The 12,552-nt window shown below is 55.9% G+C and overlaps 1 protein-coding gene across 3 annotated transcripts in view; it reads left to right on the forward strand.

The window, feature by feature from the left end:
• The window catches only part of POLR3E (RNA polymerase III subunit E), a 282,521-nt gene extending 271,883 nt beyond the window's left edge, over positions 1–10,638 (forward strand). For all 3 annotated transcript variants that reach the window (XM_056138937.1, XM_056138936.1, XM_056138938.1), the window contains 9 exons: positions 23–143; positions 4,097–4,178; positions 4,379–4,438; positions 4,525–4,682; positions 4,917–4,978; positions 5,255–5,784; positions 6,610–6,687; positions 7,941–8,066; positions 9,797–10,638. In XM_056138937.1, the coding sequence (XP_055994912.1) occupies positions 23–143; positions 4,097–4,178; positions 4,379–4,438; positions 4,525–4,682; positions 4,917–4,978; positions 5,255–5,784; positions 6,610–6,687; positions 7,941–8,066; positions 9,797–9,853 (1,274 nt within the window). In that variant the 3' untranslated portion in view covers positions 9,854–10,638. The remainder of the gene's footprint in view (positions 1–22; positions 144–4,096; positions 4,179–4,378; positions 4,439–4,524; positions 4,683–4,916; positions 4,979–5,254; positions 5,785–6,609; positions 6,688–7,940; positions 8,067–9,796) is intronic.
• Positions 10,639–12,552: the final 1,914 nt, after the last annotated feature.

Here is a 12,552-nt window from a genome sequence, read left to right on the forward strand (position 1 = left end):
CATGACTCCTGGTCCTCCTCAGTGAAGGTTATGCCTTTTGCCAACTTGATGAGCCTCCTGGGTCCCTCCATCGACTCCGTGGCAGTGCTGCGTGGCATCCAGAAGGTGGCGATGTTGGTCCAAGGAAACTGGGTGGTTAAGAGGTAAGTCCCCCTGTGGGCGCGGGTCCTCAGGGCTGGCAGTGGTGAATCTATTCCAGTGTCTGTTGTCTGTCAGATGTTTTCTTTTTTTCCTTTTTTTTGGGGGGGGGGGCGGGAGGTCACACCCGGCGATGTACAGGGGTCTCTCCTGGCTCTGCACTCAGGAATTACCCCTAGCAGTGCCCAGGGGGACCATGTGGGATGCTGGGAATCGAGCCCGGGTTGGCTACATGCAAGGCAAACGCCCTCCTCATTGCTATCGCTCCAGGCCCCGGGATATTTTCTTTCTCTCTACCCCCAACTCCTGCCTGGGCTCGGGGCACCTTAAGTCCCAGTGTCAGCATCTCTGGGACTGTTCACATCTTCCTCTTTTTTATTCTGCTCATCTTTCCTTTCTGATCTCCATCTGCCATGGTTTCCTTCTGCCTCTAGGAACCTGGTAATCAGTTCTTTCTTCACCAGAGCGCTGTGGTTTCTGTTTGCCTGGAAATGTTTATTTCACCTTTGTCCTCGAAAGATACATGTGGATACAATCTTGTCTTCCATTGGTCCTCTGGATAACAAGCTCATTATGGACTTTCCTGGGAAGTGATCGCCTTACTTTCTCTCTGATTGTTTCTAAGGCTTTTTCTTGTTTTAGTTTCCCAGAGTTCTTAGGACCATCTAACTGCAGATTTCCTCTTAAGTGACTTTTGGAGCCTTAGCCCAGAATTCCTCGTCTCTAGTGTAGTTTTGTGACCCCTTCTTTCTCAGCCTTGTTCCTCCCATAGCCTCTTTTAGTGGCCCACTGCCCTCCTAATTGGCCTCCTAGGATGAGCTTGGGGTTCTCCCCCCCCCCCAGAACTGCTGCCCTCAGCTGCCAGCTATGCCCCTCAGGCTATTACCTCCCTGGCAATACTCAGCTGCATTTTATGATTCCTATTTTTTTTGTGGGGAGGGGGGTCACACCCGGTGTTGCACAGGGGTTCCTCCTGGCTCTGCACTCAAGAATTACTCCTGGCGGTGCTCGGGGGACCATATGGGATGGTGGGAATCGAACTTGGGTCAGCTGCGTGCAAGGCAAACGCCCTACCCGCTGTGCTATCACTCCAGCACCAAGTATGATTCCTTTTAAGTGGCGTAAAATAAACTATGTTGATATAGGCTCCTGTGTTTTACAAGTGTGGCATCGAGTGGACAGTGGAACAAAATGGACATGGTTCCAGATTTCTTTTTTTTTTTTAAAGCCATTTCATACAAAAGTTGTCACTTCAGAGCTGGTGGGCCCGGGAAACTGGGCAAACTGGGAGGTGTTTTCAGGCTCCTGCCCTGACCCGGGAGTCCGCTGCTGTCGCCTGCTCCTCGGCCTTGGTGCCTTCTGGAGCCCCGTGTGGCCCAGCGCCACCCAGCGGGACCCTCCCGGCCCGGGTCTATTTATGCTGCCAGGAGTGCTGGCCCCATCCCCAGTGGCCACAGGGGCAGGTGTCCTGAGAGTGGGGGCAGCCCTCTGTCCCCTGCCCCCTGCTGTGGGACTCCTCTCAGTTGACGCAGTGTTCGCGGGGAGCCGTCCTCTAAGGCCACCAAGTTGCTGAACGCAGACTGGCGGGGAGGGTCTTTATGTCCCCGCGAGATGTCACTGTTTCCCATCCCCGTGCTGTGCTGTCATGTTGACTTTGCCCCCGTGGTCTGGAACCTTCCATGGGGCCAACACCTGCCTTGCCCAACTGACTCTCTGGGCCAGCGGGGAGCAACATGGGGTAGGGGTCCCTGGACCTGTAGAGGTTTCGGGGTGGTGTGGTGGGGTGACCTGGCTGTTCCCTTGCTATGCTCAGGGGCTATTTCTAGCTCCCCTGGCAGCACTTGGGACCACATATGGCATTATTTGTCGGCTGGAGCGATACAGTGGGTAGGGCATTTGCTTTGCACGCGGCTGACCTGGGTTCGATTCCCAGCATCCCATATCCCCTGAGCACTGCCAGGAGTAGTTCCTGAGTGCAAAGCCAGGAGTAACCCCTGTGCATCACTGTGACCCAAAAAGCAAAAAAAAAAAAAAAAAAAAAAAAAACCAAAACAACCTTGTAAATTTGAAGCAGAAAGACTGGCCTCTTGGGGGTCCAGTTGCATGCCTCTTGGGAATGTGTTGCCACACCATATCCTGCCGGTTCACCTGGCTCTGTGGTCATTGGTTGCTGCTTCCCTTGCTTCTTGCTGTTCCATGTATGAGTGAGACTGTCCGGTGCGTGCCTTTTCTTTAGGACCTATTATGTTTAGATACAAACCCCTCTGGCTTTTTCCGTGTTATAGCAAGAGGCAAAATTTCATCATTTTTTAAATTTAATCTTATTATTTTGGTTTTTGGACCACGCCCAGTGCGGCTCAGGGCTCTGTGCCTGGGATCAAACCTAGGTTGGCGCCATGCGAGGCAAGCGCCCACCCCTGTGCTGACACTCCCACCCGCCCCTTTGTCTGTCCTCGCCTTCTTGTGTTTTTATACATGTCTTTATCCATCTGCCTTGGACCCTTGCGGTGTTCAGAAGTCGGCAGTTACAGACCGTGCTGTGATGAACGTAGGTGTGGGCCTGGGTGTCGGGAATGGAACAGTTGGATCCTGTGGCAGGGCTCTCAGATTTTTCCTGCCAACAGTGAATGCAGCTTCGTTTCCCGCCCGTTCCTCCCAGGGTCGTTTCTGGCCTTTTTGATTCAGGTCTTTGTCACGAGCCTGAGGTCTTGCTGCCCTGTTGGCTGTTCCTGATGCTGTGTGGTGATGCACCTTGGTGCGCTTGTTACTATCTCTGTGTTCTTTGGTGAGTCTCTTTTCAGGCGCACCCTACCATGTTTTTTCCCAATAGGGTCACTCCCAGCAGTGCCGACCCTGGTTGTGTGGGGCCTGATATCTGTGCTCAGGGTCCGACTCAGCCCTGCACGTGCTGGGAATGTGCTCATCCCCTTGCGTGCCTTTCTCCTTCACTTGCTGCCTTGCTTGTTTTGTTTTGTTTTGTTTTTGGCTTTTGGCGTCACACCTGGTGATTTTTGGGAATTACTCCTGGCTCTGTGCTCAGGAACTGCTCCTGATGGGCTTGGGGGACCATATGGGATGCCGGGGATCAAACCATGTCGGCCGCATGCAAGGCAAACACCCTCCCTGCCATACTATCGCTCCAGCCCCTTCCCTCGCTCGTTTTTGTTGTTGAGCTTTGTGACTTCTTGGCACATTTTTCATATTAGCCCTTTGTCAGGTATATGGTATAGGAGTATTTCGTCTCATTTAGTGTGATGTCTTCAGATTAATGGAGTTTCTTTCTCTGTGCCCAAGCTTTTCCGTCTGCCGTGGTCCCATTGTTCGGTTTTGCTTCTGTGGTCTTAGCCTTTGGAGTCAGACTCCAGCAGCCCACCAGAGGAGCCAGTGTCCTGAAGACTATTGTCTCTTACTTTGGTTTTGGGGCCACATCTGGCAGTGCTCTGGGGCCAACCACACGGAGTGCTGGGGATCGCACCCAGGTTGGTCGTGTGTAAGGCCATGGGCAAGGGCGTTCCTGGAGCCTCTTCCTTCCTCCCCTCTGTGCTCTTTGTGGAAGTTGGCAGCGGGTCTCTTTGATCGGGGAGTTGGGCGGAAAGAGCACCAAGGCTGTGGGTTCGGGCAGGCTGCGGCAGCTGTTGGGGTTGTCCTCCACGCCTGCCCCTTCCAGGGCCCCTGGCTTCAGGCCCCACCTCAGGGCTCTCCTGGCTTCCTCTGGCCTCAGCTCACGCTGTCCACTGTCCCTTCGGACTGTGGTGCAGGCAGGCGGCTGCCCCTCCCTCTCCGCCTCCCAGATCCTGGGTCCGTTGCCCTCTTGAGCCTCTGTGCTTCCCCACACACCATGGGACCATGGACCTAGGCTGGGCCCCTGGGGTCTGGGGAGGGGGCTGCCCAGGCACAGGCTGGGTAGATGGCGGGCCGGAGCTCTGAGCTGAGGTGCCATCCCCACTCTTGCCGCCAGTGACATCCTGTACCCCAAGGACTCGTCTAGCCCCCACAGCGGGGTGCCCGCCGAGGTGCTCTGCAGAGGCCGTGACTTTGTGGTGAGCATGTGCACTTGGGCGGAGGGAGGGGGAGGCACGGGGCAGGGCAGCGCCCAGAGGCAGCTGGGGTGGGATGGGGGTGGGGAGTGTAGGGGGCAGTGAGCCTCCGGGGAGCAGAACCGGCCACTGGGCCTCACTGCTGGGAGGCGTCTCAGCGTCGCCTCTGCCCCCCTGGAAACATGCCGATTCTTCATCTTTAGATGTGGAAGTTCACGCAGAGCCGATGGGTGGTGCGCAAGGAGGTGGCAACTGTGACGAAAGTAAGTGACGGAATGTGAGTGGGGGAGGCTCGAAGGGGGTGGGGCACTCTGGCACCACCCTCACCGCCCCCTCCCCGCCCCCCCAGCTCTGTGCGGAGGACGTGAAGGACTTTCTGGAGCACATGGCCGTGGTGCGGATCAACAAAGGCTGGGAGTTCCTCCTGCCCTACGATGGGGAGTTCATCAGGAAGCACCCGGATGTGGTCCAGCGGCAGCACATGCTGTGGACGGGCATCCAGGCCAAGTAAGGGCGAGCGGGGTGAGGGTGACCAGCACACGCACAGCCCGGTGTGAAGGGGAGGGGGACAGCATCATCAGGGGGGCAAGTGTGGCCCTGCGTGGCCCAAGCAGATGGGGCAGGTGGGGGTCGGGGAGAGGGGTGGGCCCCGGGGCACTCTCGGGGCCTGTCCTGTGCCGCTGAGGGAGCCGGGCCCTGGGGAGGCGCCGTGTGATGTCGGGGCCTTTCTGTCCCTCTCAGGCTGGAGAAAGTGTACAACCTCGTGAAGGAAGCCGTGCCAAAGAAGCCGGGTGGACAGCCAGGTGTGTGGGCGGCCCTGGGCCTGGCCTCAGGGCCACTGTTGTTGCCACCCCGGAGGGGGCTGGAGAGCTGCTCCGTGTTCTCCTGCCCACCTGAGGGAGAGAGGAGAGTTGGAGGGAGCCCGACTCCCCAGTTCTCTCTGTCCACGGCGTCAGGGGGGCCGGAAGTCAGGACTGGCCTCTCGCTAGAGCCCAGCCCAGCGCACCTTCCTGGGGACAGTGGGATTGGTCCCGGGTCCTCCCCCGCGGAGCCCTGAGCGGTGCCTCCTGTCCCCACAGGGCCCACTGGGCTGCTGTCTGGGGACCAGCGGGTGCAGGTGGCCAAGAGCAAGGCCCAGCAGAACCACGCGGTGCTGGAGCGGGAGCTGCAGCGGCGGCGGGAGCAGCTGCAGGCAGCGGCCATCCTGCCCGGGGTGCGCGTCAAGGAGGAGCCCATGAGCGAGGAGGGCGAGGACGAGGAGGAACGGGAGGCGGACGACAGCCAGGAGCCCATGGACACGTCTCCCGGTGCCGGCGGCTTCCATCCCCGGCTGGCCAACGGGCTGCCTGCCGGGCGGGCGGCTGGCGGGGACAGCTTCAATGGGCACGCGCCCCCCAACTTTGCCGGCACCCCAGTGGCCCAGGAACTGCGCGCCTTCGTGCGGGCCACCTTCCAGAGACAGATCGTGCTGACGCTCAGCGAGCTCAAGCGCCTCTTCAACCTGCACCTGGCCAGCCTGCCCCCCGGCCACATGCTGTTCAGCGGCATCTCGGACCGCGTGCTGCAGGACACGGTGCTGGCGGCCGGCTGCAAGCAGATCCTGGTGCCTGTGAGTAGTGGGGGGTGGGGCGCTCGCGAGACCGCGGTGCCGCCCTTGGGGCCCGACCTCCACAAGGCCTCACCGACAGCAGGCCCTGCCACTCTGTCTGCGTCGCCACTTCCCCGAGAAGTGCAGCGACCTTGCCACTCTCATGCCCCGGGTGCCATCGGGCCAGGAGAGAAGCTCAGGAGCCTCCGGGACATGGGGCTGCCTCACCGCTGCCACCCACCCCGAGTTTCTTGTCCCACCGTTAGCCAGGGACCCCCGGGTGGAGGAGAGGTGGGGGCTGAGCGACTGTCGAGGCACTGAGCGTGCCCGGCTGGGCCAGGAGGGCGGGGGCTCCTGTCCTCCGAGTCTCTGCCTGGATCTGGCAGAAACGGGCGGGGGCAGGTAAGAAACCCCCGCGGCCTTGGGGCTCCAGGACCCACAGGTGGGCCAGGTGGACACATGCCCCGGGCCTCATCCAGCCCAATGGGGCTGCCTCTTGGGAAGGCTGGTGTGTGGGACCCTGACACCCTCTCTGGGGCACCAACCTGGCCCGGCTAGTCTGGGGGTCTGTTGTAGTCAGGAGGGCTGGGCCGGGCTCGGCCGTGTTGGCCGCTCAGCTCTGTGTGGGAGCCACGGTGGAGAGGACGGCGGAGCCAGTACTGGCCTCCTGTGTCCCAACGTGGTGGCACCTGCCTCCTGAGGTCATGGCCCCTCTCTGCAACCCTGCAAGGCCCGCCTGCTCCCAGGGTGAGGCCACGGGACAAGCAGGTCTGAGATGTCGGGGGCTGGCCTGGAGGGGGTGTGGGCCAGGGCGCCCGTGGGAGGCTCACCCCAGGCTTTGGGCAGTTCCCCCCACAGACGGCCGCATCCCCGGATGAGCAGAAGGTGTTCGCCCTCTGGGATTCTGGAGACATGAGCGACCAGGTGCGGCGGGCAGGGAAGGGGCTGGGGTCAGGGGTCTAGGGCACGGTGCACCGGGAGTTCCCGCCCAAGTCTGTGGGCTTGGATGACAGTTTCTGATGCTTGGGTTTTTCTTTATGGGGTGGGGGGCTCCTGAGCAGTGCTCAGAAGGTGCAGGGGCTCCTACTGGGCAGTTCCACACTAGGGGCTGCTGTTAGGCCCCCCAGGGCTACCCCACGACACTGAGGGACCAGACCCCCGGCTGGGCGCATGCTCGGTGTGCCCAGGCCTCTGTGGGCTCGGCCTCGAGGAAACGCGTTCCCTGGGGCAGCCGGCTCCGTGCTGGTCTGTAAGAGGATAGACACGGCGCTTGCCATCTCTCATACTCAGAATGGGCTTCTGTTCTCTGCGAGAAACCTCTGTTGAGGTTTCACAGGAAAGATTCCTTTCCCGTCAAATTCAAGATATTTCTCTCGTGGTTCAGCTTCCACAGTGGGTATTCAGTGACTAAGTTTCACCCCCCCGTCCCTTTACCCGCAAGCATAGGCCGCTTCCTGGGGCTGAGTGCCCCATCCCAGTGCCCTCCAGCTGCGTCCTGCTGTGGATGTTCACAGCAGCACTGTACTTCATGTCCCTACTAAAGAACATGCATGTAGCCCAACCAGATTAGACCTGACCTGTTTTTAAAATGTATTTATTTTGCTTTTTGGAATCATACCCAGTGGTGCTCAGGGGTCGCTCCTGGCTCTGCACTCGGGAATTACTCCTAGCAGTGCTCAGAGGACCATATGGGAAGCCAGGGATCAAACCAGGGTTGGCCGCATGCAAAGCAAATGCCCTTCCTGCTGTGCTGTGGCTCCGGCTCCTAAACCCAGCCTCTTCTCTCGTGACTGCCTCGTCTGCCCTTGCGGCCTCAGCTGATCTTTGCACTGGGGGAGGCAGTGTCTGTTGTGGCTACACTGTCATTTGTGGGCGAAGACTTGAAATCACTCGCTTCTGATTTCTGTCAGGCTCCGTGTGTGTAGACTGGCGTTACTCCCGTCTTCCTCTGGGTGTTGGAACTCTGCAAGTCCTTTACTGCCTCCTCTTTTTACGAAATAAATGCCCTTAATTGTTTTCCTGTCGTAGTATTAGGGACTCGAGAGATGGCACATTGGCCAAGTGTGTTTATCTCATGCCCTGGACAAGGAGTGAGGCTCAGTCTTAGGGGTTTCTTGTTTGGGATGTTCCCCGTCCAGGCGATTGTTCCCCATAATAACATGTTTTTGCTACAAAAGCATCGACAGGTCTTGCTTGAAATTTTCTCCAAAAATTATCGGGTACGCCGGAACATGATCCAGTCCCGGTTGACTCAAGAGTGTGGAGAAGATCTCAGTAAACAGGAAGTGGATAAAGTGTTAAAGGTACACTGTCCCATGCTCAATATCACAGTGCTCGGGGCTTCTGCTCTGGACCGGGGCGGAGGAGGAGGGTGGTTTAGTTTTCACCTGTATTTGTTTTGAGGCCACATACGGTGGTGCGCAGGGCTTACTCCTGGCCCTGTGCTCAGGGATCACTCCTGGCAGGACTCGGGACTGCACGGGGCGTCATGATTTGGACTCTGATGATGCCAGATGCGAGGCAAGCGCCCTACCCACTGGGCTCTCTGCGGCCCCTCTCTCCTGTCTTGGACATGGGCGGCGTGTAAGAGGCCTTTGCTGGACCCCCTCCTGCCTGTTAAGTTAGGGTTCCCCTGTACTGATGAGCAGTAGGGGGGTACAGTACCCCTCAACCGAACAGGATGGAGGCCGTACCATAAGGAGAGACGGTCCATGGTCCCCGTGAGTCATCACGCTCCTCCTTGGTTGGCGTCCTGACTCCTAAATCTATCGTTCTGTGATTGTCCCGTAGCCTCATGCCAACTCCTGGGTTCCGACTCTCAGTGGGATCCATTCTTTCCACATGCATTCACTTTTTTGTTTGGTTTTTGGTTTGGGGCCACACCTGGCCATGCTCAGGGGTTACTCCTGGCTCTGCACTGAGGAATCACTCCTGGGGGGGGTGCAGGGGGCTAGAGAGCCTGCGTTTGCGATTTGCAAGGACAGCGCTCTACCCGCTGGGCTATCGTTCTGGCCCATGTACACTGACTTGAGAGGAGACTGCACGGGCACTCCGTGTCACTCCGGAGAACCTGCCTGGCACTGCTCGGGACCCCGCGATCAGGCCCCATGGCCGGGCCGACACCTGCAGGAGTGACTGGGGGAGTCCCTGTGAGAGGACATCAGCACGGCCTGGGTCTGGCAGGGGGAAATACCGCGGAGCTGCTGCTCGAGCTGCCGTGTTGTGTGGGCACTTGACCGATGCGTGGCCTTACCTTCTGGTTTCCTCTTAGAAGCTTTTATTTTTTTTTATTGGAGTTTTGTAGTGTTTTTTCTTTTTTCATTGTGATTTGCAATAGTGTTGGTGTTACTGTTTGCATCTGACAGCGTTACTATACCACACCCCACCACCAGAGGACACCTCCCTCCTGCCACCTGTGTCCGCTGGTGTCTTCTTGTCCCCCCCACCCTTCCAGCCCACCAAAAGATTCAGGGATCTGTTACCTTTGACATCCAAGGCTTTATCTCGTGACACTGAGCCCCCTTTGTTCTGGTTGGTGCAGTGACAGTTTTTGTGCATTGTGGGGTTTTCTTGTTTGCTTGTTTTGGTGCCACAGCCAGCAGTGCTCAGGGGTACCCCTGCTCTCCACTCGGGAATTACTCCTGGTGGTGCTCGGGGGATGCTGGGATCGAACCTGGGTCAGGGATCCAACTGGAGTCGGTCGAGGCACGGCAAAGGACCCACCCTCTGTGCTCTCAGACCCTGTGTATCGTGTCTCCACGGCACCTTCCCTGACTGTACCTCCAAAGACTCGCCAAGCCTTACACCTGGGACGGCAGATTGTCCCCCAGTATCGAGGTCAGGCAGCTCTGGGAGCTCCCGTCTGTGGGCTCTCTTGGTTTGGATTTTTGAGGGGACCATGCGCAGCAGTGCTCAGGGGGGACGGCAGGGTGCCAGGGCTCAAGCCCTGCAGCGGGCACAGCCACATCCCGCCTGCAGAGACTGTGGCAGCTCTGTCCCCCGCTCTGAGCCCGGCCCCTCCCTCCCTCCGCAGGACTGCTGTGTCAGCTACGGCGGCATGTGGTACCTTAAGGGGACGGTGCAGTCTTGACAGGAGCTGCAGACACTCACCCGACGAAGCCAAACCCTAGGACGGCCCGTGGAGCCCGCAGAGGTGGGAGTGGCATCTCGGTGGCTTCAGAAGACACGGAGCAGGAGGGACTGAGGGTCTCGGGGCCTGTGGCAGCGCATCGTCCCGGGGACAGCGGGGGTCCCACACGCGCTGCCGGCGGTGGCAGGCGCAGCTCAGGCTGGCTGGCTCCCAGGAAAGACCACCCGGGACCTTCCTTCCAGTCTAATTCGAAATTCCTGATGTATTTTGCTTATTATTTGGTTCCATTCTCCTAATAATAAAGAGAGTGTGTACTGACATGGGCAGGACGATGGAAATCATGGTCTAAGATCTACTTTGCAAACCTGATGCCAACAAGGCCTAAGTTATGTTTACAAGATGAAGAAAACAATCTGGAGGTTTTATTTGTTTTGTTTTGTTTTTGTTTGTTTTTTAACATTTAAAATGCCTAGAAACCAATATATAGTCTCTGATTCTATCTGCTAAGACTTTTGCCAATATCATTAAACAAACCAAATCAAATTGTTTTATTACCGTTGGGTTTCTGTGGCAAGCAACCTCCTTTAGGTAGCAGTCTCAGCTGTTTACATGAGCCATCGCAAAAAAAAAAATCAGAATCCAGTCCACCCCGTTCTTACTGTCTGTGTGAGGACACAATCAGAGCCAGGTAAGTATGGAGCGATGTATGAGTGAGGTCATCACACACCGATGTAAAAATTTTATATTTTGTGTATTTTTAAAATAAACGCCAACACTAACCTGGGGTCATGCTGGTGCTGTCTTCAATGGTTCTGAGAAAGCCAGGGCCTGGTCAGGAAGGGACTAGTGGATGGAGGGAAGGGGGTAGTCGCCTCCCCAGACCAGCGCTACATACTAGGATTGCAGTGTGGGGTGTAATTTTAAAGGATCCTCATGACACATTAAAATACTGTTTCACATTTCTTTTACCTACTGAAGCTTTAGAATCTTGCATCTTCCATGTGGAATCCTTGCTTTGCTCGGTTGCCACATATATGAGTGGGAATCTCCAGCTTCCATATCGGTCCACAATACCCTAAGGACTGTGGCTTTACAAGAAATCTGGGTTGGGCACTGTAGCACTGTTATCCTGTTGTTCATCGATTTGCTCGAGTGGGCACCAGTAACATCTCCATTGTGAGACTTGTTACTGTTTTTGCCATATCGAATACGCCACGGGGAGCTTGCCAGGCTCTGCCGTGTGGGCGTGATACTCTCGGTAGCTTGCCAGGCTCTCCGAGAGGGGTGGAGAAATCGAACCTGGGTGAGCCTTGTGCAAGGCAAATGCCCTACCCGCTGTGCTGTTGCTCCAGCCCTGGGTTGGGCAAGATGAGAAATTGATGATTTAAGTGACTCAAAATGGGATTTTTATTTGTTTTTTGGTTTGGGGGCCACTCCCACTGGTGCTCAGGGCTTACTCCTAGCTCTGCACTCAGAACTCACTGCTGGCGGTGCTCAGGACCATATGGGATGCTGGGGATTAAACTCGGGTTGCCCAATGCAAGGCAAGCACCTTACCCGCTGTACTATCCATGAAAGAGTTCATTGAAAGAAATTTAGAGAAATGTGAGAGGAGAGAAAAGGAGAGATACGTGTTCAAGAGAGTTCATGGGCATCTCCATAGTGGTTAAAAAGCAGACTGTCTTTTGAGAGAATGTTATAAGCAATTTTTCCACGTTGTCTTGGCCTGGAGTTCTCTCTATGCATAAAAGTTAATCTGGGTTATATTATATTCATGACTCTCTTAACTTGAGGAACTGGAAAAGTTAAAAATGACTTAAACTGATGGGGCTGGAACAATAACACAGCGGGTAGGACGTTTGCCTTGCACGCGGCCGGCCTGGGTTCGATTCCCAGCATCCCATATGGTCCCCTGAGCACTGCCAGGGGTAATTCCTGAGCACAGAGCCAGGAGTAACCCCTGTGCATTGCCGGGTATGACTCAAAAATCAAAAAAAAAAAAAAAAGACAAACTGGGCCCGGAGTGACAGTACTGTGGGTAGGGCCTTTGCCTTGCATACAGCTGGCCCAGGTTCAATCCCCAGCGTCCCATATGGTCCCCCAAGTTCCACCAGGAATAATTTCTGAGTTCAGAGCCAGGAGCGACACCTGAGCATTGCTGGGTGTGACCCCAAAACAAAGCAAACAGGACTGAAATTGTGAGCCTTAGAGATAGTACAGCAGGTAAGGCCTTGTATGCAGCTAACCTAGGTTTAATCCCCAGCATCACATAAGGTCCCTTGAAACTCCCCTGAGCACAGAAATAGGAGGAAGTTCTAAGTAAAGCTGGGTGTGGCACAAAAAAATTTACCATCTTAGGAATCATGCTGTACAATTCATTCTTGATAAACATTCTCAAAAGCGTAGAAGTACATTCTTCAGAAGTATGAGTAATAGAAAGACCACATCATGCTAAATCAAACACTGGGCACACATTTCCCCAAGGTTTGAGACAAATGTGTTTACTCGCTGTGATTAATATTCTGGGCATAGTAATTAGAGCAGTTAGACAAGGAAAAAAACACAAAAATAAAGGAGTCAGTGTTTTTCTCATGTCAACAGATTATTAACGAAAAGCTATTCCCAAGCTGAAGTCAACAGCTTCCTATATGCAGCTAGTTGGAAAATGAAACGAAGTATAAGGAGTTGAAGCTTGAAAA

The sequence above is a fragment of the Sorex fumeus genome, unplaced genomic scaffold, assembly GCF_029834395.1.
Source record: "Sorex fumeus unplaced genomic scaffold, SorFum_2.1 ptg000130l, whole genome shotgun sequence".
In the NCBI taxonomy this organism is placed as follows: Eukaryota; Metazoa; Chordata; class Mammalia; order Eulipotyphla; family Soricidae; genus Sorex; species Sorex fumeus.